This window comes from Rhinolophus sinicus, linkage group LG01 (assembly GCF_036562045.2).
Source record: "Rhinolophus sinicus isolate RSC01 linkage group LG01, ASM3656204v1, whole genome shotgun sequence".
NCBI lineage: Eukaryota > Metazoa > Chordata > Mammalia > Chiroptera > Rhinolophidae > Rhinolophus > Rhinolophus sinicus.
In genome coordinates, this window is record NC_133751.1 from 158724246 (window position 1) to 158748179 (window position 23934).

At 34.8% G+C, this 23934-nt stretch overlaps 1 protein-coding gene across 2 annotated transcripts in view; it reads right to left on the reverse strand.

Annotated features, from left to right (window-relative positions):
* Positions 1-457: 457 nt before the first annotated feature.
* The window catches only part of SP3 (Sp3 transcription factor), a 57462-nt gene continuing 33985 nt past the window's right edge, over positions 458-23934 (reverse strand). For both annotated transcript variants that reach the window (XM_074338192.1, XM_074338189.1), the window contains 3 exons: positions 10588-10780; positions 5115-5311; positions 458-2190 (listed from right to left, as the gene is read on the reverse strand). In XM_074338192.1, coding sequence (XP_074194293.1) covers positions 1874-2190; positions 5115-5311; positions 10588-10780 — 707 coding nt within the window. In that variant the 3' untranslated portion in view covers positions 458-1873. The remainder of the gene's footprint in view (positions 2191-5114; positions 5312-10587; positions 10781-23934) is intronic.

Sequence of the window (23934 nt, forward strand, 5' to 3'; positions counted from 1 at the left end):
CTCCTACCCTGCCTTTATTAGACTTACACAAATTCAAAACATAACCTTTTTCAAAGAAGTCTTGCTATTGTTACCAAAGCTTGTCTTATATTATCAGTTTCAAGAATCTTCATGAAAATTCAAGTTTTTGATAAATCAAAATATTCTGCATTGCTTTAACTGTGGGAACAAAAAACGCTTGCAAAATGGCACTGATAAAATTGAGATGACCCAATGTGGGCTAAAAGTTAAGATTTTTTTCAAAAGCTTTACTTAATAAGCTTATTCTTAGGTGAAAAAGTAGTAATCTGCTGGTTCCTCTATTCTTCCCTTTCTAAGTAAATATGCCTGTTTAAGATAATTTCGATGTTTGAAATCAACAATCTGCAAATAAAAGGTGCAAGTTGAAGGAAAATAAACCATACAGATTTTCTTACCCCATACCACTGCATTTTAAATGCATAGGAATACAACAAACTCAAAAGAAAAAAAAATAGTGTTTTATTAACTACCACACTGTTATAATACACTTTAAACGTACAATAAGGTAGCCTTTAAATTTGAGGTGGTCTTAAGAGTAACAAATGAACAGAATTCCAAATTTTTGAAATAGGTGAACTGCTGCAGTTATAGGTATACATTTAAGAAAATCGTATAGCTCTTACAAGACCAGCAATGAAACTTTTATTTTGTACATTTTTAATAATTGAAAATATAAACAATAATTAAAAATAAAAAGAAAATACAGCGTAATAAAAAACATACGTTTCTCAATTAAATGTACTGAATACATATAAATTTTAAGGGAAGAAGCAAAAAAGGAAAATGGTTGATATTTAAGTGCAGACTGACTACCTAGACAAAAAAAAGAAAGTTAAAAAAATATCATAAAACCGCTAGTTTTCTATGACTAATATCCATATGGTTGGAGTATTGTCACTATGGAAGTGATTTTATTAGGTTTGCATATGTTTGTTATACTTTACTGGTAACTTACATGATGGCTTTTAAGGCCCTGGCAGACATGGTTTTTGGAAACAAGATTGGATAAAAAAATCACTGCTAAGACGCAATACACCTTATTTTTTTGGTCCTCCAATATGCAAGAAAGGGGGTATTCCACTATAACATTTTCTTACCACCCAAATGCCTCAACCTATACATTTTAAACTTTTTTAAACATTGGTTATATTGCCCAACTTCGTTATTGAAAGAATATTAACAAGACATTATTTTGGCAAATTAAATCTTAAACATGGCTTTTCAACAGGATTTAAAAGGTGACTATCCCTAGAGTTCCATGTTAAAATGTAGTTTTCAAAATCTTACAAGAGTAATGCTTAAAATATTGTACATAGTTAACCTAATTAAAATAATTAGCTTCAAAATGACAAATTGATAAGCTAAGTAAAGCCTACACTATGTAACATTTGCTTGGAAACTTGATTTGTCAGTTATGCATAATAAAAATTCCAGTCATCAAGAAAATTACAAAAAATTTTATCATAACATGATTTCTTTCACCCACCAACTTTTTTATCTTACAATAGATAAATACCAACATGTTCTCATTTTTACACTAAACCACACAGGATTGATGCATTTGGTTAGACTACCATTCGCATTGTTAAATTCAATTTTCTCTTTATATAACTTGGTAAAATTTCATTTCTTCTAGATTCCAAAAGTACCTACAAAACCCATGCAATTTTACCATTTTTAATATACTATGGAATATCATACAAAGTAAGGCATTTCAGTGTCATGTATAACCAAGTTACTGTCAATCCAAAAATTTTTGCACATCAATAAAAAGATATCTAAGAACTTAGGAACAATATTCTTCTCACTACTGTATAAAAATAACCACAATGAATAAGTATTTGTGTAATATTTACTCCATTGTCTCATTTCCAGAAACTGTCACAAGCTGTAAAGGTATTTCAGTGTTGGTAAGGATATCTTGATTGCTGGTGGTGGAAGTATTAACAGTTCCTATCCCTGAAACAGAACCTTGTTGAATATTTGCAAGGATAAGTGTTGTTCCTCCTGCAGTAATCAAAGTATCATCTCGTGCAGCTTCCACAGATGCCAGCACTGTACTGCTAGAATGAATACCTTTTTTATTCTGGTGTGTTTTAATATGTTTGGCAAGGTGGTCACTTCTCATAAAGCGTTTTGAACATTCTGGACAAACAAATTTCTTCTCACCTGTTAGGAAGAAAATTAAGTTACTTAGCTTTTAAAATTCAACATTAATAGACTGAACATTCCCTGAGAAAGAAAATAATCCAACACTGACAGTGAAGGACAGAGAACCAAGTTCAATTAAAACTGTATTAGTTTCACGAGCTGCCTCTGCAAATTCCTCAGAGTATTTCTCAAAATGAATGTCATCTTTACTTTTTGATGAAAAGCAACCTCCAAACTTATTATAGACTGATGATTTCAGATAAGATTTTAATACCTCAACTAGGCTAATAGTTTGTTTTGAAACATGTTATAAAATGTCAGCTGAAAAATGATCATCTGTAACACAGCAGGTCCTCGAATAAAAGCATTTAATTCAACGTCATTTTGTTATAACAATGAGGAAAAAACTGATTCCCAGCAGGGCCACTGTGTGGAGGTCGCACGTTCTCCCCATGTCTGCATGGGTTTTCTCCAAGTACTCTGCTTTCCTCCAATATCCCAAAAATGTGCACGTGGGGTGAACTGGTGTGTCTACATAGTCCAGTCTGAGTCGGGGGGTCTGAGTGCAAACTGTGACAGGAGGGCCTCGTTCAGGGTTGGCTCCTGCCTTGTGCCCTGGGAGAGACTCTGGCCTCCGCCAACTCTGAACTGGGACAAGCAGGTTGGAAAACAATTCTCTTACTTGTTTTACTCATCTTTCTTTATATATATGTTCATATACGTACATCACATGTATTTTGATGTTTAATATTAAGAGTGTCTTGCTTGGGTCTTTATTTAGAAGTTTGGTGATGTTTCTGTGACCAGAAATATGCCATAGGAACTTAACTTTTGTTTATATTAATTAGCCTATTGTAAAATTGGTTTCGTTATACATTATTTCACTTAAAATCTGTTTCCAAGAACCTATCAATGATGTTAAGTGAGGACTCACTGTACTTCTGTAAAGAAAAGTATACTGTCTTAAGCTATATTTAAGGTATTAACATGTCATACCCATGATACTAAGCCTTCACCTCTTAAACTTAAAGTAACTACACTTCTAGATTAAAGCAAAGATGCAGCTTGAGGTCCAATAAGATTGATTAATCCTAAGAATGATGGCGATGGCTAGCTAACTTGATTTCAGCTAATCAAGAGCAAGCCTAACATATCATAGTATTAAAGTTAGTAACACCCTGATGCCTCAATTCATTTCCCAACATAAATAAAATATTTTTAATACACAAGACAGACTGACTTCTATTATGTTGAAGGCCTACTGTGTAAGAGGAATATTAGAAGGCAAAAGGCCAGCCTAAAAGGAATTGAGTGAAGTCAATCTACAAACAAATCTAACATTTTCTTACTTTGCTTTCTTCCAAATGTCTTACATAGCTCCTGTTCCAGCATCTCTACCCTAGGTAGCTCCTCACCTAACCTCATGCCTGAACTATACAGCAATGACACCCTAGTCTTTCCCTCTCCAATCCAACAAATCAATGCCGGACAAATCTTCCTTAAATACCAAATTTTATTACAGTATAAAACTTCACCATTGTAATAAGTGGTATGGAAGTGCAAGACTAACTTGCAGATAACTAGGATTGTGACTCAATCCTATTTAACAGAAATGTGTTATTTATAAAATCCCATCTGTACTCATGTCAAATGGTCTCTCACCTCTTTTAATCACATAGTATTATATTCTTCTGGAAGGTATTTCCCGAAGTTTCTTTTGGAAAATTAATCCTGAGATGTTCCATAGCAAATGGCAAAATGAGCAGATAACTGGGAAATGCTCCACACACTACATGCCCCCTACTTAGAGATGCGTGGTGCTTAATAACATTCAACAGAATATCCTAAGAGGTGCTGCCTTAAAGGCACAGGTAGTAAACCTCTTTAACCCAGTATTTTCCATACTTATTGGATCACAGACCTTTTATTTCCCTTTACATTGCTTTTTACATCTTGCTATTCAAATTCCACTGAGGAAAAGTCTGTTATAGGACCATCTTAAGGTCTACTATAGCAGCCCACTGGCCAACAATGCCTCAGTATTCCAAGCAATAGCGATCTCTGCCCCGGAGCACACTTGATCTACTTTCTTATATTGCTTGTTGCAGTTAGAAACAGCTCATCTGTCTACCCACCTGATGAGTGAGACAGAAACAAAAACAAGTAGTACATCTAATACTTATACGACTAAATACTTCACGTTACTTATGTATTATTTAAAGTAATGTAGGAGGTGTGAAACCAGTCAGAGACAGAATATTTGCTTAATCTAACATTTTAATGCAGATCTAGGAGACTTCAAAATCCATAACGTCCTTCATTTTACCATGCTTCTTCCTTCTAAGCTCTCTAGGGACTATAAACACATTATATCTAAGTTACAGGATTCAGTCTTGGTTATTATATCTAGGTCCATTTCTTTTAACAACCACACAAAACAATTACATGAAAGAATCTTGACATCAACAATGCCTTGAACATTCCTCAATGAAATGTCTTCTGCTTACCTCACAAATATTAAAATGAGAAAAGGTGAAATGCCTAAATTCATCAGAGGAAAAGGAATTATTCTTTATTAAAATGTTACATAAGAGGGAAAAAGAGTAAGATCAAAGAGTAAAAGCAGGCAACTAATTTAAAATGTAAATAAACAGTAACAGTATAAGTGTGGTTTAAAACATTCAATGTCAAAATAACAAAAAAGCTAACAAAAAAAATGCTAACCAAAGTCTACATAAAATAAAATGTTATTTTACAACATAAGCTGTATGGGCTTGCTTGGAATTAGTGTTTTTAAATTGGTGTTACTAAAGATAAAAATTTGATGTGCTCGGTCATATTTTAAAAATTCAGTTCAGTAAGGTATGCTAAAAAACAAAAAATTTCACGGTAGCATGTAGCCCTTAACTCATTTTTGTCTGTTAAAAGTAAATATTAGTAACCTGTATGTGTTCTTCTGTGCCTCTGTAATTCATCACTTCGAGTAAATCTTTTACCACAGAACATCCAGTTACAAACAAAAGGGCGTTCCCCAGAATGCCAACGCAGGTGAGCTCTCAGATGTGAGGTCTTCCCATAGACTTTACCACATCCTGGTATATGACAAATGTGTTGCTTCTTTTTCCCAAGATTGGTACCTCTAAAAAACACACACAGAATAATATACACTTACATGAAAATATTCAAATGGATATTACCACTTACATATCCCCACGTTGAATTTCAAATAGAAGACATTACATGAGGTCAGAAACTAAGATCATTTAAAATCAATTTAAGTAAAAATTTGTATATCTCAAACATAGAAGTTTTACATAATTTTACTCCAGAATTAATGCAATTGCTGTCCAAATGTAAATATGCTCAAGTATTATATAATTTAAAAGGACATGTCATATGTAATGTATAATAAAGCTATTTATTATTCTGTCAGAACCATTCACAAATTCTATGTATAGGTCCAATCCAATTTAGTGGTATGGGAAACTATATGCTCTACTCCAAATCATGATGCCAGCTAATTTAAAAAGTAAATAAACCAAGCATGAAGGCATAATTAATCACAGGTACAATTAAAAGGCAGATAGGCACCTTAAGCAGACTTTAATTAACATGATTTAAGCATATTTATTCATATATTTGTATGGCTACATCCGGAATATACACTGGAGTCAAAGAAAAAAATCTGGACAAAGTTATTATCTTAGCTCCCTTAGCCTATATGAAATACATATAAATCAAAATTATCTTGCCAGTTAAAATTCTCTTCATATTAACCATGCGAAGATACCCCCAAATTATACATCAGAAACATAATAAAATACAGGTTCTCCACATCGCAAAATTTGACACTTGTTACATTTCAGTATTTGATACCACGAACAGGGTTTGGGAAGTATGTGCTTAGATGGGTCAAAGAGGTATCTTAGCCTAAGCAAGAAGAAAATTTTTTTGATTCCAGAACTGATATTCAAATAGTATTAAACACTTCTGAAAATGTTAATACTCAAGCTTAAAAAAAAAATAGGCTAGTTACTGAATAAAAGAGTTAAAAAAAAAAGACATTTTAGACTCAACAATTGTCAAAATCATATTATATAAATTTTGCAATGTTTCTCTGAGATTAGAAAAGGTACATTTAAGACCCCCTCCAACTTCCCCTCCTCCCCCAATCTCAGTCTAGTTATAGCCTATAGACCTTCCATAAGCCTGAAAATCCTCTTGTATATAATACACCTATTGTTTTTCAAATTTTACTGGAAAAATGCATATTTCCCCACATTTATATTTTAATGTACTCACACTCAGTAGCATGTGAAATTGCCATAGGACAAACAGTGCTAAACGGTGCAGTGCTGGCTGTTAGATGCCATAGGTGTTCTGAACAGGGAGACATCAATGTGGGCTCCAGTAGTTAGAGAAGGCTTCGTGGAGGAGGTGGGTAGGATTTAGATAGAAAGGAGGGAAGGCATTCCAGGCAGAGGAATAGCATAAGCAAAGACAAGGAGGAGTCATGCTGTTGTCTCAAGGGCAAGGATGTCATAATCTAACACAATTCTAGTTTCTGCTCCAGTCCACCCCCAATTTCTACAACTCTCTTCAAAGAGCTGAGTTGAGTGAAACAGGTTTTTCTGGCTCACCTGCAATGCCAGTCTTAACCAAAGCCAATATCATTTCCATTTAATTTAGCTTTTTAAATTTATTTTATTCTTAAATAGTCCTAATAAAAAGAGAAATGCTTATTGGCCACTCGTGTACAATCCAATTTTACATATTGTGTTCACCATAGCAATTTCACAAAGAACCCAATTCAGTGCACTGTTGTACTCTGACTTCTTGCCTCTCTTCTAAGCCTACCACTCAGGTGAATCAATGTGCTTTTATAAAGTCAAAAGTGCTATTTTACTAACTTAGCAACATTTAGCTTGAGAACACTAACAAAGCATAAGAATGTAACATATTACAGCAACAAATCTGGGTTCTCAAAGAACCAAGAAGCCAAGGAAAGTTAAAGATATTCCTCATTATAAGGAAATGAGAACTGATCATTGTTTGGAAATACGAGAGGCATCTAAGAAAGGAAAAAATGGAGATGGGGGGCATACATATATATAATTTAAGGGAAAGGCTCAATACTCAGATCCAAGTTTCCATTTAAAAGGAAAATTTTATTCTAGATAAGATCTAGACATGCTAGATGCAAATTTACGACGTGATATAAAGAAAGAAAAAGAACTGAAGTAAATTTCTCAAAAAACTTCAGGTAATAAAAGATTTAGCTGTAAGTATTCTTCTTGATTTTCATAATCATTCCACTAATACTTATTATATATCCTGCAAAAACTAACAATTTTCCATTTCTGCTATTCTTCAGTGCCTAAACATGTAGCAAATAATTTTATAATGGCAAGACACAAAACAAAAAAGGTAGAGGAATTAAGAAGTTAAATAAATCAAGTCTTTCTTTTGCTTGGGATGGGAGAAACAGGACACAAACTGAAATACTGACAAAGAAAACAGATTTTGCAAAATAATTTAATTTTTAAAATATGGATTGTTGTATAATCCACACAAAACCTACAATAATGCCTTTAGAATTTCACTTTATTAAAGTTATTTGTCTCTTCCCACTAGAGTAAAAAGTTTCTGAAGACTAGTTCTGTTTAATATTGGCTAAAAGCCCAAATGAATATTATTTTTTTACATTAATTATATCTCATCATGTGCTCAAAAGGGTAAAAAAATGAAATTTAGTTCTCTAAAGATGCCACCTTATACATATATATTTTTTTAAGACTATGGCTGAGAAAAAAAGGCCAATATTCTAATATTTTTAAAGTACCACCTATCTCACCTTTGCAAAATACTTTGGAATATCTTGGATTTACTATATGTGTTATACTTTTATTAATTAGATGCAGCCATCTTCAATGATACAATTGTGTCTACTATATATATACTAGCTGAATTCTGTTCAAATGAGAGCTAAGAAATAATAGTTTTTATTCTAAAGAACTTCAATTTTGATTGCTTAGAATAAGTTATTTTAAAATTTTCATGAAACTTCTAGAAATAAATGTAGGTATTTTTATAATCCTCAGGATAGGGAAGATTTTTAATAGCATGATAACAAGGCATCTTATAAAGACTGACCAACTAAAAAATTCTGTGCTTATAAAAGGCTGCAAACTTTAAGTGATGAAACTCATTCTTTACTTGTGTAACAATGCATTTTGCTGACAGAAAAGTTGAAAGGCAATGTAAAACCAGAAAAAACATCTGCATATATGACAGTTAAACACACAAATTAACAGATCAAAAAGACAAACAATTCACAAAACAAATTTTAAAATGGTAAAAAAACATACCAAAAAGTCTTCAATCTTGCAAAGTGATTTTAAAAATACGAAATAAAACAATACTGAGGTATCATGTTTCATATGTCAACTTAAAAAGATTTGAAAAAATGATAAAAACCATTATTGGCAAGGGTGTGGGAAAACAGATACTCTCATACACCAATGATGGAAGTAAAAACTAGTGCAGCCTTTCTAGCAGACAATTTCCTTTGATCTAAGAATCTCACTCTACCAACTTACACTGATGAAATAATCAGACAAATGTGCAAAAAATGTATGTATAAGGATTACAATGACAACAATAAACTCCAAAAAAAAAAAAAGATGTTAAATTCTTATGCATCCATACAACAGACTACTATACAGCCATTTAAAAAAAAAATGATGCAGACTTTACACAGACCTGGAAATATGGTCACAAAAATTTTCAAAGAGCAGACATGTAAAACAGTGAGAATAAGATGATTCTACTTTAAAATACATGTAAAGTGTCACAGTGGTTATCCTGAAGTGGGGTAGGATTTTGGTATTCTATAATACTCTTCTATATTTCTGAATTTTTATGAGCATGCATTAGTTTAATAAATATGTATTTTTAAGATTTTGACTTTAAAGAGTACGTAAAACAGGCCAGACCTTGATCCTCAATTAGATCTGACTTTCATAAACAAATATCTTCAAAGTTCCTCTAAAAATGAGAGTAAATTTCAGAAGTTATTGCCTAACTAGAATTCCACTTACTTATATAAACTGACCAAAACATTTCAAATAATAAAATTTCAAACAACTGAATAATTACCAGTAAATACAAGTACCTAAGTTATCAGATGCAGGAGTAAATCCAGTTGGGACGCAGGACAGTATAGTGGTAAAGCTCTGGAGTAAGAAACTAGGTCCAAATCCCTGTTGTGTGTGCTCTTACGAGCCACTCACCTCTCTATGCTTCACCTATAAGACTGTCTAGAGCTCTCAATGCTGGCAGTTATTATTCATTGCTGTTACTGCGAACGGGCTGACCAATATGCAAATCAACTAATAAGACCAACTCAAAGGCAGGTAGAAGGTCTCTATTAGATCAAGCTCATTAACTATATTAATAGTATTTTTTGTCTGTTTAAATAGTGCATTTCTGAGAGAGGTACATTAAGGCCTTTCACTATGACTAGGGATTTAGTTAGTATGTCTTTAGAGTTCTATAATTTCAAAGTGTGGGAAAAGGTACGATGACTATTAAATCTTCTTGGTGAAAAATTCATATTACTAAGAAATATGTATCTACCCATTTGATGATTTTTACTTTAATTCTACCTTGCCTGACAGTAACATTACTATCCAAGTTTTCTTCTTAACATTTGTCTAATAAATTTTTTTCTATGCTTTTATCTTGAACATTCCAATCAGTACCAATTATTTGAGGTGTTCCTTATAATCAACATAAGGCTGGATTCTAAGTTTTTGAAATACAATCTGAGTCTCAGTCCCTTAATTATTAAGCTTAATCCAACCCCATTTAATTACTCATCTGCTTTGAGTTTATTCCTATCATGTTAATATCTTAATGTTTGTTTTTAAAAACACTGAATTGAAATACTACAGTTCTATTTTTTTAATTCCACCATTAAGACTTATTATTCATTTCTGTTAAAAATGGAAATGCTTATGATTATCAACTATTTCTGAACTTCTTATGTTTATACAACTGTTATTCTCAAGCTAAGAATAAACTTTTTATTTGTATTTAGGCAAATCCATGGCTAGTTTGCAAATAGGCTAATTTCTGATATGAGCCTGTTAAATGGCACCTGTTATACTGTTGTTGTTGTTTTCTAAAGCAAACAAAATAATTTTAGTTTTAAAAAGGGTGTTTAGACCTGAAAGTTTTGTTTTCATGTATTTTGTTCTCTTAACTTTTTCTGCCACACTCATACAGGCATACACACAAAATGATCATGTGATGAATAATATCCCATTAAGTGACATGGCATGCAGTCTTTCAAAAATTAGTGATGATATTAGCAGTCTTAAAAAAATAAGAATATGTTTCATGTGTGCATACCTCCCACCACCTTCTTTACAGTTGGGACAGGTACAAGCTACCCTCCGAAGTCTTTTTCCTTCTTGATGTTGTTGGTCCCCTTCTTCATCTACCACCTGTACTCTTAAGTGTGTTAGATCATTGGTATTCAAAGTAGAATCACCACTGAGCTGCCACTCTTCAGGATCAGGTTCTTCTTCCTTGATCCTAATATCTAAAGAAAAAAAAACAAATACAGATGAGAAGCAGCCCATTGGCCCAAAAAAGCAGCAGGAGATCTGAGCCTCACTAAAGTGAATACTGTGTAAAAGTCAAAAATTATCTGTTTGTGAAGCATAATCACTGCTCCTTATTGTGGCTTATTCTTTCAAAACAATTCTATTTTATTGTAAATATCAGAGATTAAGCCAAAAAGGGAATAAAGCCAGCATGAGAGCTTGCTTTTTAAAAAATTCAAAAGAAAAACAAGTAATTTCTTTTGAGCAAGTTGAGTCATAAACAACTTGAAACTTCGATTATAATTGTTTGATTAATCAATAAGTCCAATAGTCAATTCAGACTGGAACAAATACTAATACCTTAAACCTCTCTTTTACAGCCTGTATCAATTATGCCCGTCTACAGGTACTATGTGAATGCAAAAATAAACCTGCCATTCACTTAAAACTGTCACAAACTTAAGCTTTAAAGTCAATCATTACAAAAATATCTAGACTGGTCACAACATCACTGTACAAGGTGTAGAAGTATGAGAGACAGTTTCTATTTTCAAGGAGTTTTATTATTAACCAGGCTGAGAAACAAAATGAACAATGGTGAGGAAGAGTGAATATGGCAGAAAGTTATGTCATTATCTCAGCAGAGCTAAACATCTTTATTTATACGAGTAATGATAGAACATCTTTTCCACTAGAAACTAAGAGGGTTTTTTTTTAAATCTCAGAAACTGATTCTTTTTTAAAGTAACAATACTTGATTTACAACAAACAATGAATATAAAAAAATCTTTGTACTAACAATTGTCACCCCAATAAATTTAATAAAATAAAATTAAAAAAAAAAATCTTTGGGTAAAACAAATTCCCACAAATTTTCATTCTGATGTATGTAAACTAAAAGTCTTAATGAACATTTATTACTTTAGATCTGTATCAGTCACTAACAATTGGGACACAAATAGCCTAAAAATATCAAATGTACCTAATAACTCCTGAATGTTGGTCCAACTAGACTGTATAACCAACAATCAAGAAAAATGGCTCAAACAGTTTAAAACTAGTTTATCAGAATAATCACAACCAAGAATCAGGGGGAAATGGGGGAAAAGGGGACTCTGGCCTGGGCAACAGGGTAGATGGTGGTGGCACTCACTGACATAGGAACTAATGGAGGAGGTCCCGGTGCAGCTAAACAAGGACAGTTAATGAGTTCAAAGTTAAAGGTCATGGAGTCTAAACTCTTTGTGAGACACACAAGAAAAACGAGCTAGACCTACAGGTCTGGATCTCAGAAAGAGGCATATGCTAGAGATATAGAAGTTATCAGTACGTACACAAGTGATAAGAGTCCATCCAAGGAAGGAGGTTAAATCACTCAAGGATTATGAGTAGAATGAGAAGAGAAAGTGGCCAACGAGTAGCCCAATATTTAAGGAACAGGCAGATAAGGAGGACCCTGCAAAGAATTGATGCAGCCAGGAAAATGTGCTAAAGAAAGGAATGAACGGTTTCAAGAAAAAGTGGTCAACATCAAATACTGCAGACAAATCAAGAAAGAAAATGACTGGCGCGGCCGGATGGCTCAGTTGGTTAGAGCTCGAGCTCTCAACAACAAAGTTGCTGGTTCAAGTCCCGCATGGGATGGTGGGCTGCACCCCCTGCAACTAAAGACTGAAAACAATGACTGGACTTGGAGCTGAGCTGCACCCTCCACAACTAGACTGAAGGACAACGACTTGGAGCTGATGGGCCCCGGAGAAACACACTGTTCCCCAATATTCCCCAATTAAAAAAAAAAAAAAGGCATCTAAGTCAGGAATGTTTAAAAAAAAGAAAACGACTTAAGAAGAAAGTATTGAACAAGGATCATAGTTTTCCAAGAAATCTGGCTTGAGAAAAGTGACAGAAACATGGCAGCGGCTAACATGGCAGAGACTAAAGGGGACCAAGGAAGCGAATTGGAGGGAAGGAGTGTTTTGTTTTGAAAGATAGAAAAGACTTGCACGTGTTTAAACACTTATGAGAAAGATCGATTACAGAGGAAGAAAGTGAAAACACTGGTGTGAAGGCCTAAGAAGTCAGGGCAAGACCCAAAGCACTTACAGGTTTAGCTGATGGAGCACAGCCACCTACTTCTTCCTCTGTTACACAAGGAAGAGCTACTGTGTGCCACGAACTTTGCTCGACCCCAAATGCAGAGGGACTGTGATGGTCGGTAATTAAAGGGAAATTGGTTTCTACTTCCTCAGTGAAGTAATGGCATAAGAATCAGATATATTTAAAATTCCTTCAGATAGACAACATAAATGAGTGGACCTCTGTTTATAATCATTATCACAAAACATTTACGTACTTGCACAAATATTACAGTATTAGCTTTCACAATCTAAACAAAAGACACAGCATATGGATATCACATATCCAGAGTTGGATGATTTTAAGTCCATAAAATGAGGAATTTTATCAAATGTTTTTAAAGCTGCTCACCTTACATTATTTGTAACAAGGTAGCAGGTAAAAAAAAGACAAAATACTAATATCAAGAATGGAGAAAGTTATATAGAAAAAGAGAAGATTTAAAGACAACAAAAAAAGCAATTGATGAGAGAGGGCAACCTTACTCAGGGGATGAAGATACTATAGGACATTCCTGCTCCTATTGCTAATTCTCTAACTGGAACCTACAAAGTATGTTTAAAGAATGTGCCATGGATATGGATACTTACAAATTAGTTTTCTTTCTTATTGAATACAAATACGACACAGGCTCATAGAGTATGTCTAAATTGAACACATCTTCTCCACCTGTCAAAACTTCTTGTATCACCCTCAGTTAATAGCATTACAAGCCACCTAATTACTCAAACTAGCTACTTCAGGTGAGTCCTGTCAGTCCATTCCCAGTCTCTAATCTCTCTTCTGCCAATCTGTCTTCTACACAGCTTCCAGAATTTTCTTCGTAAGTAAAAATTCAATGGTATCACTTTCCTGATTCAATACTTGCACTAATTCCCTATTTTCTATAGTATAAGTCCAAACTCATTGACTTGGTATTCAAGGACATTCTCAAACCTGGCCCCAACCTGCTCTTCGACTTGTGTATTAATACACTCACATTCTCATAATTTTCAGAACACACGTCTTTTTTTTTTTTTTTTAACTTTTATTTATTTGTGTTTTTCAAGTATCCATCAGCTCCAAGTCGAGTAAGTTGTTTCAATCTAGTTGTGGAGGGCGCAGCTCACAGTGGCCCATGTGGGGATCAAACTCACAACCTTGTTGTTAAGAGCACCTATCTGGCCACCCCCACAGGTTCTTTCCTGTATGTGCCTTTGTCCTAGACTGTTTCCTAACACTTTCCTTTTTCATCTAACTAACCTCTATTTATCCTTTAAGACTAGTTCAAATGTCACCTCCTTTATATATGCCTGTGAAAGAATTAACTATATTTATTGGCCCATACGTCCCTTTAGATAATAAATGCTTCCACTCAAAAGTGCTCAGAAAATACAACCTATCTAAATGAATAAACCTTTCCTAAGGAAGAGCTTCCAATATAGGTAACAATCTACATGAAAAGACTCTGCCCTCTATTTTTCTACGCTCCTTCTATCTGCAAATAATACATAAAGAGAAGATTTTTATGAGATTAAGAATTAGTTCATATGCATAGGACTACAGAGTTGCTCACTAAAGACAGTAAATTAATTGCCCCGCAAGTGTTATACCCAATTTTTAATCATTTCACTTGTTCATACACATCTGGGATATTTTACAATCTTAATCATAAAATCCATTAATCTCGTAAATTCTAAATAATTCCCCTTTGTCAACTGCATACCAATTTATTACAAACACCTTAAAAGTAAGTCTTCAGTATTAGACAGTCAAGCTTACATCTTCCTCAACAACTCAGCGAAGATGACAAGAAAATACTTTTTACTATGCTGTATTAGTATCCAATGTTGTCCCTAGTTATTCTTAGAAATTTACTAAGGCTCAGCAGAAAGGGAAGTAATAATCCATCAAAACCTCATAAAAGTATTAAAATGGTACTCAATATTATTAGATATTAGGGGAAAAAATTAAAATCACAATGAGATATCCCCCACACCAACCAAAATGGCTAAAATTTTAAAAACAAACCAGGCCAATTGTTGCCAGGGCAGTGAAAACTCTCCCACACTGCAGGTGGGTGTGTTAATTGGTATAACAACTTTGGGAAATCTTTTGACTGTATCTTCTAAGGCTGAACCCATGCATACCCTATAACCCCAGCAATTTCACTCTAAGAGAAATGCGTATACATGACACCAAAAGTACAAAATTTCACCCTAAATAGGAAACAACTGATATATCCACTAGTATTGAAATAGAAAACAAATCGTGGTTGTACAATGGAATATGCTAAAACAATGAAAATCAACAACTTACAGGCAACAGGAATGAATGTCACAAACCTAATTTTAAACAAAAGAAGCCACATACACACCATATATAGATACAGAGATACAAATTCCATTTATATAAAGCTCAAAATGGGCAAAACTACTCTATGGTGACTGCCTACCTTTAAGAAGGTAATTGACTGGGTTACTGGTAAATATACCTTTCTTTATCTGGGTGCTAATATTTCCTTTGTGCTCATTTCGTATTAATCAAGTTATACACATATGATTGGTACATTTTTCTGAATGTATATTATACATTAATATAAAGATTATTCTAATGAAGAAAACTTTAAGTAATCTATAAGAAATTACTTAGGAATTCTGTTAAAGACTATCATCTTCTTTTGTTGTGGCTTCATCTCTAGTTCCTATATAATCAACTAGCACCTTCCCCCCCATAGGAATTTAAAAAGAAAAAATAACAATATGAGTGTGCCCCAAAAATTATGTCCATAATTTGAAGTTCAGAATAACTATTACTCAGCAAATACGTGAATGATTACGATGTGTGGGTCTCTGTTCTAGGTTCTAAGGACAAAACAGTTAAGAGTTAAGTTCATGCTTTTATTAAGTTTACTTTTTAGTTGGGAGAAGATAAACAAGTAAATACACAGTGTTTTATGCTATGATTAAGTGTTAAGAGGAAAAAGCAGGGTGAGGAGGGACAAGAAGTCAAAGCAGGGAAGTACTTGCTGTTTTCAATAGAGCAGTCAGAGAAAACTTGGGCAATATGTTGACACTTGACTCCTAAGGAGGTAAAGGAGCAAGAAGGTGGGGGAAAGTATTCCAGGCAAAAGGAAAAGCTAGTCTGATGTACGCTTGGTGGGTTAAGGGAAAAAGCAAGAAGGCCTGTGTAGCTAGAAAGGAATGAATCTGGAGGAAGAATAGTAATAAGATCGCGGGGAGGAGGGTGCTCCTAAGCCAGTATAAGGGTTTTACATTTTATTCAAAGTGAGGGAAGCCACTGAAGGATTAACAGTAAAGGGATGATATAATTTAAATTATATTTTATTAAAATAAATCCAAGATCTCTCTGGTTGCTGTATTAAAGAGACAACAGAGAGGCAAGGGCAGAGGTAGGGCGACTAATTAAATTAGGAGGCTACTACAATTACCAAAACAAAGAAGACAGTGGCCTAAAACTAGGGTGTTGATGAGGAAGTGATAAGGGATGGTCAGAGTCCGGAACTATTTTGTAGGATGAGTCAGATATTTGATAACAGACAACACCAAGGTTTTTGTCCTGAGCAACTACAAAGATGAAGTTACCGTGAACCATGGACAGGATAGGCTGCAGGGTGAAAAGATTATGGGCGGAGGGTGCCAATCAGGGGCGCATTCTGGGATGTGAACTACTGAAGTGCCTATGAAACACCCACACGATGATGCGGACTAGGCAGTTTGATGGGTCTGGAGCTCACGCAGAAGCATGGGCTGCAAACATAAATCTGGGCATCGTCAGCATGTATATGAGTAATTGGTACTGAGAGTCAACTGGAATGGGGGCTGTAGGAAGAAACACGGGGGCACCTCAAATTAACAAGGAGAGAATATTTAAAAGAACCAGCCAGTGAGATAGGAGAAAACTGGTGTCAAGAAGCCAAGAGAGGAAGTCACTTCAAAAAGATAATTATAGGTGTCAAAAGCTTGATTAAGTCAAGTAAAACGAGGACTGAGAAGTGACTTTTGGACGTAACAATGTGGTAATCACTGGTGATCTTGACAAGACCTGTTTCAGTAGAGAAATGAGAACACAACCCTACCTAGAGTAGATTCAAGAAAACGGAAGGAGATGAAATGGAAACAAGTATATACAACTCTTCCCAAGAGTTTTGTTGGGAAAGCAAGTATTATAAATATGGCACTAAAGTTCCTAAGCTAGACCACAAAGGTTGATTTAACACAAAACAGTACCTGAAATAGTGTAAACTAACCTTTACATTCAGTAGCAACACCAGGATAATATACACTAGCAATATGAAAAATGAACATCATTATTTGACTTAAGGAAAAAATGAGTTTAAATGTAAAAAAAAGTAAGCAATGGAAATACAAATCCTCAAGGAGATTTGAGTACACATTTAAGAACTTTATAAACTAACAGCACTTGTTTTTTATTATGTCAACTCTCTCTGTCAAAATGTTTAAATTTCCTTTTCATCTGCCCTGGTATATAGTGACAGTATCTTTGTCCCATGATTATGGTTGTTTTCAAGGCCTACCCCCAATAAAACAAGTTTGGGAAGATATATAAAAATTACAAAATTTTCTGCATGCCTGGGCAAGAGGTAAAGAAAAGAGAGGGAAACAAAGTTTAAACGATGAGAACACACACACACAACATGGTTAAGAAGACTAATTTTCTTATATAGCCAATGGACAAACACAAAACTGTAAAAAGATAGATAGCTTAACATATTCTAGAACACTTTAAGGAGAGAAATACCAAAAAAAGGAGGCTGTGATAGAAGCACCATCTCCTGGGGTATACGTGTGGTGGTGAGGGTTCAGATGGAACCGACTTCCCAGAGCCACCACTACACAGCACTGCTGACGTCACAGCGTTTGGCTGCTTCTGTGGACCAGGAAAAGGATGACGCCGCTGATCTCCAAACCTTCCTGACTGCTCAGCACCAGTACTAACGTTTTAAACACGGACCCCATAAATGTGTTCATTAATTAAACACGTATGTAATATTATTCTGATTATGAAATATTATAAAACAAATATATAAGAAACAATGTTAACTATTATTAATTGCAATAACTCAATATTAGACAACATATCACAACAAAATATTTAGGCTGAGTTTAGATGTTATCAACAGATGAAAAGTGCCTACTATTTTCTTATTGTTTCAGTGGTACCTGCATTTTTTTTTCCATTCAATCCATGGTTTCTTTACGTGAATATTAAAGCTGTCTACTCTGAAAGTTATTCAGTTAAAATCAGAAAATGTAATCCATTTAATACAAGAATATATAAATAGCAATAGGTAGCAACATACTAAAAGCGTACAAAAAGTGAGGGAGTAGATGGTCATATCATATGTAATACAAACATAGCTAACATGGCATTAGTGAAGGCATCAATCAATATTAGCTACTCACTAATAATTCACAGCATGCCTTAATTTCTAAATAACTTCATAAGTTATAGAAATACCTAATCACTGTATTATACACCTGAAATATACCATTGTAAGGCAACTGTAATTGAAAAAAATATTAATCAAAAAGTAAAAAAAAAAATGTTACAAGAAAATGCTATATGCTTCCTCCTAAAACGAATTTTTAATTATTTTTCAATAAAGTTAATAGACTATTTAAGATAAATTTGTAACTGATTTATTAAGTCTGGAACATACATATTCAATTTAAACAATTAACACTAGATCAATATGAGTTACAGTACTGTTGATAAAATGAGATATTGTCCTTTATCAATACCTTATCGTTAGGATTTTGTTGTTCTTATCAAAGGCTTTCAGTCTCTTCAATTTTTAAAGAATTAATGAAATTAATTCATTTGATTCTAAAGTTGACTTTATTTACCTGTTTCCTTTAATGTTTTACCTGTCATACAAATCACCTAAACAGAATTAACAGGATAATCCTACAAGATATCACATATTATTTTAATTAGATTTTCACATTCGTAACTATTCAGATTTCTTTGGACATTTCAGAGCTCCCAAAAGTCTTTTTCCCCCCAATTTTTCTTTCAAGGGGATAGTTCTAAAATTATAGACATGGATTCCTAAAAATATAACTTTACCACTCTAATCAAAAGATGTTAACACTTAGAAAAAAGTTAACACTTTAGGGAGTTTCAAAACCAACTTTTATTCCTTTATCAAATATAATCTATCTAATTTATCTATCTATCTAGTAAGGTGGTGCAAAAGTAATTGTGGTTTTTGCAATTATTTTTAACCTTTTAAACCGCAATTACTTTTGCACCAACCTAGTATCTATCCTCTCTGTTAACATTAAGCAATCTCTTTCCTATAAACCTTATCTCCTTAGATTGGATCATTACTCATCTATGACTGCTCCCCTCTCCCCATTTAAAATTAACCTTTAATTTCATCTCTACTAATCTTTTTCAAATCCCCCCTTCTATTTCTTAATAGCAGTTTTCTACATTATCTTCAAAGCTTTTCTACAATTGGAGATTGTGTACATTAATAGGACTATTCTTCCTATTAAATCTAGACAATACGAGCTTTTATAGAATACTCACATAGATATAAACGCAACTGGAAATAACTAATTTTCTAATATGGCTTATATAAAAGATCTCATTTTATAGTCATAGCACAAATACACGAGAAAGACTATGTGACTTACAATAATACACTATAAGTAGTGAAATATTAACTTCACTTTATTTAGTCTGAAATACTAGGTAAGTCCCTGTTAAGGGAACAGTGTTCTACTCTATCAGATGATGGTGATGATAATTTACACATAAGATTTACTACTTGTCAGACACTATTATAAGCATTTAACATATATTAACTTACTTCGTGCTCCCAACTATCCTAAGGTTGGTAGTATTTTTTCCCTACTTTCTAGATGGGAACACAAAGAAGTTAAACAGTTTGCCTGAAGTCACACAACTGAAAATGGATGGAGCCAGGACATACGACAAAGAATTACACAAAACTATATTGGAAGTATTACTATAGATCAGTCCCCGACCAGAGCTAGTCCCCAGGAACAGCAGCTGTAAATTAGCCGCCCTACATAAGAACATGTGCTTTTAACTGTAGTTTGAGCAAATCAAAATAATGTAACCTTAAAAATCTGGGGAGGATAAAGAAAATGCTGCTATGGGATGGAATGGAATATTGTGCCGCCTTTAAAAAGGAAATCCTGTCACGTGCTACAACATGGGTGAACCTTTGAGAACATTATGCTAAGTGAAATAAGCCATTCACAAAAGGGCAAAAGCTGTCTGACTACCAATATGAAGTATCTAAAACAGTCAAAATCATAGAAATAAAAAGTAGAAAGGTCATTGCTAAAGGCTAAAGAGAGGGAAAAGGGGGCAATGGGTACAGAGTTTTAGTTTTGCCAGATGAAAAGTTCCCGAGATCTGTTGCACAACAGTGTGAATATACTTAATGGCACTGAACTATACTTAAAATGGTTAACATGGTAAATTTAATGTTATGTTTTTCACCGTAATTTTTTTTAAAAATCTGGGAAAAATCTCTCTTGTTGTTTCTCATTCCCATAGAGGACTTATTTTAGGAACCTCACATATAAAATCTTCAATGTCACAGGTAAGAAGTTCAGAGTAACTACGAAGACTACACAGTAAGATAAAAAATTGTTAGACATTACTCTTTCCTAAGGCTCCCACCTTCCTCCATAAGCTAGTTTTTCCCTTTCTTTCAGATTAAAAAAGACTACTTTAAAGCTACTATAAAGTTTTTTTAAAAATAAAATATTGTTTTCCTCCACCACTTCCCCAGTTCCCAATACTCCCTGACTGCTATCTAAGAAACAGCAAGAAATCGATTTCTTACCAGCAGCTATCACAACTCTCACTTTTCAAATCCTAACAGTACCAAACATTCATCCTAAGAGTAGATTCAATTTTTAGAGACAACTAAAGACGATCTGAAGTCATATAGTATTTAAACCAGGAGACAGAATATTGCTCGATTCAAAACAAACTATTTATGAACATAGTATGAACTGCATCCTACAGTAGTTCCCCCCCCCCCCAATATTCTAAACATTGTATCGCTGGAATAAAAATATACTGTTGGGGTTTTTTTGTTTTTCATTTTTCACGAAAAACCAAGGAGGAGAAACATACAAAAACAGCAATAACTTATACATGATTTTTTAACCTCACCTCTCACAAGCCTATTCTCAGTTTTCATACCATATACCCTGTAAACATATCTTCTTCCAGGTTCATATACCAGGGGTGACAAAAAATGTATACACATGACTTGTATTCATCTTTTGTTATCGGTATATATTGCTTGTTACAATTTTAATACAGTTTTTTCCTTTCTTAAAATGTGTATACAGTGGTACCTCAGTTTTCGAATGTAACCCATTTCAGAAGAGCGTTCAAGCTCTGAAACGTTCGAAAACAGCCAACAGCCAGGCCTCAGGATCTTGCACTCAGCGGAAGCCATGTGACATGTTCAACTTCTGAGGCGTGTTCGAAAACCGAACCGTTTACTTCCAGGTTTACAGCATTCGTAAACCGAAATGTTGGTCAACAGAGACATTCGAAAACCAAGGTACTACTGTACAGTTTTTTGGCACCATCTGTATACGAGGTATGATCAAACAACACAGTGAATGTTTAAATTAAAAAACTTTTTATTACAGTTAAAAGACACGTTGTCATTAATCCCCCTCAAAATACTCTCCCTCGCTTCAAACACAGTTATCCCATTGTCCTTGCCACTTTCTGAAGCAATTCTGGAAGTCCTCCTTCGTGTCTTTAGCTGTGCTGTTGCAGCTGCCTCAATGTCCCGAATTGATTCAAAACATTTACCTTTCATGGTCATTTTGACTTTGGGGAAGTTCCAGAAGTCACATAGTGCCAGATCCAGTGGATGAGGACACACCGTAATGTTTTTATTTGACAGAAATTGCCATATACCAGAAGCAATATGTGACACGGAGCCTATCCTGTCGTGATCACAAAATACAGTAGTACCTCGGTTTTCGAATGTCTCCGTTGATGAAAATTTCAGTTTATGAACGCTGCAAACCCGGGAATAAATGCTTCGGTTTTCAAACACGCCTCTGAAGTCGAACATGTCACATGGTTTCCACTGAGTGCAAGATTCTGAGGCCTACCTGTCAGCTGTTTTCGAACATTTCAGAACTCGAACAGTCTAACGGAACAGATTACATTCAAAAACCGAGGTACCACTGTACAGTGAATGCTGCTGCTGAGTGCCATCCAATGGAAAGGCACGGATCTTCAATATAGGAAGCAGTGAAGCGGCATGTCGATCCTGAGTAACATAGTGTGACAAGTTTCAACTTGTTCGGTGCAGTCAGGTGTGAGCTGTGGTTGAGAGAAGGTGTGTTTTCAAGTGTGCCGTAAATCATCCTCCATCATGACAACGCTCCGTGTCACACATCGCTTCTGGTATACGGCAATTTCTGTCAAATAAAAACATTACGGTGTGTCCTCATCCACCTTATTCACCGGATCTGGCACCGTGTGACTTCTGGCTCTTCCCCAAAGTCAAAATGATTCAGGACATTGAAGCAGACATGACAGTGCAACTGAAGACACTCACGAAAGAGGACTTCCAGAACTGCTTCAGAAAGTGGCAAGAATGAGGGGACAAGTGTGTTCGAAGCAGAGGGGAGTATTTTGAGGGGGATTAATGGCAACGTGTCTTTTACTGTAATACATTTTTTTTTATTTAAATATTCACTGTATTGTTTGATCACACCTCGTACGTACATACATACATATATACATACATACATACGTTTATGTTACCATAAATGCAAAAAATAGCTCTATATTAATTGTATCACTAATCCATTCAAATTTCGCATTACAAGAAAACTCTCTTCAAAACTGGATGGTTTGTGTTCATGCCTTTAAACACTCTTTAAAATAATTTATTGAAATACAATCGCAGGCCAGCCCGGTGGCTCAGGTGGTTGGAGCGCCGTGTACCTAAGGCCATGGCTGCCGGCTCGATTCCTACATGGGCCAGTGAGCTGCGCCCTCTCCAGCTAAGATTGTGAACAACAGCTCTTCCTGGAGCTGAGCTGTTGTGGGCAGCCGGAGGTTGGCGTGTGCTGCTATGTGCTGCCGTGGGCTGCCATGAGCAGCCGGTGGCCAGCGTGAGTGGCTGGCAACCACCGTGAGCTGCTGTGAGCAGCCGACCAACGACTGGTGACCAACTGCCTCAGCCGGGGGGAGTGCAAGGCTCATAATACCAGCATGGGCCAGGGAGCTGTGTCCTACACAACTAGACTGAGAAACAACGGCTTGAACTGGAGTGGGGATGGGGGTGGGGGTGGCGCGGAAGAAGGTGGAAAAACTACAATGGCAATGGCATAATAGCATAATATAAACTTATTCTGTCAAATTTAAATAACCTGGGGTTCTTTTAAGTTTTAATTATAAAAACTTTTTGAAACTACACATTGGAAAATAATAGTATCTATTACTTCAATGTTATTTGTGTATCACTTTAAAAATACATCAGAAAATTCAAAATCTTCAGGGCATGAGTTGTTTCTAGGATGGTTAACTGTGGGTTACTATATTTTGAATGGAAATCTCTCCAGAATTACATATTTACCTACAGGAAGCTCAGAATATTATTTAATCTTTGTCTAATGACTCCAATGCATTATTAAAAATAATTTATGGTATTAAGACAAGCCCTAAAACACTACACTAAAAACATCCAGAATTCTAGTTTATCTACTTGTTTTTCCGCCTTCTTCCCAACTCTGGTGATACCAACTCTCTCCATCTCCCATCTCTTAGGCCACCACACCTATCGTGCCTTCTAACATGCATCTTCCAAGCCAGTTTAAAGTTGGAAATCAGCCAGGATTGTCAAAACTGTATATAAATAGTAGATAAATTAGGCCCAAAAAAAAAGAACCTGAGACTTTTCCTAAGAAATCCAAACACCAAAAAATGAAGATGGCCACAAGTGGCTGTACTTGCT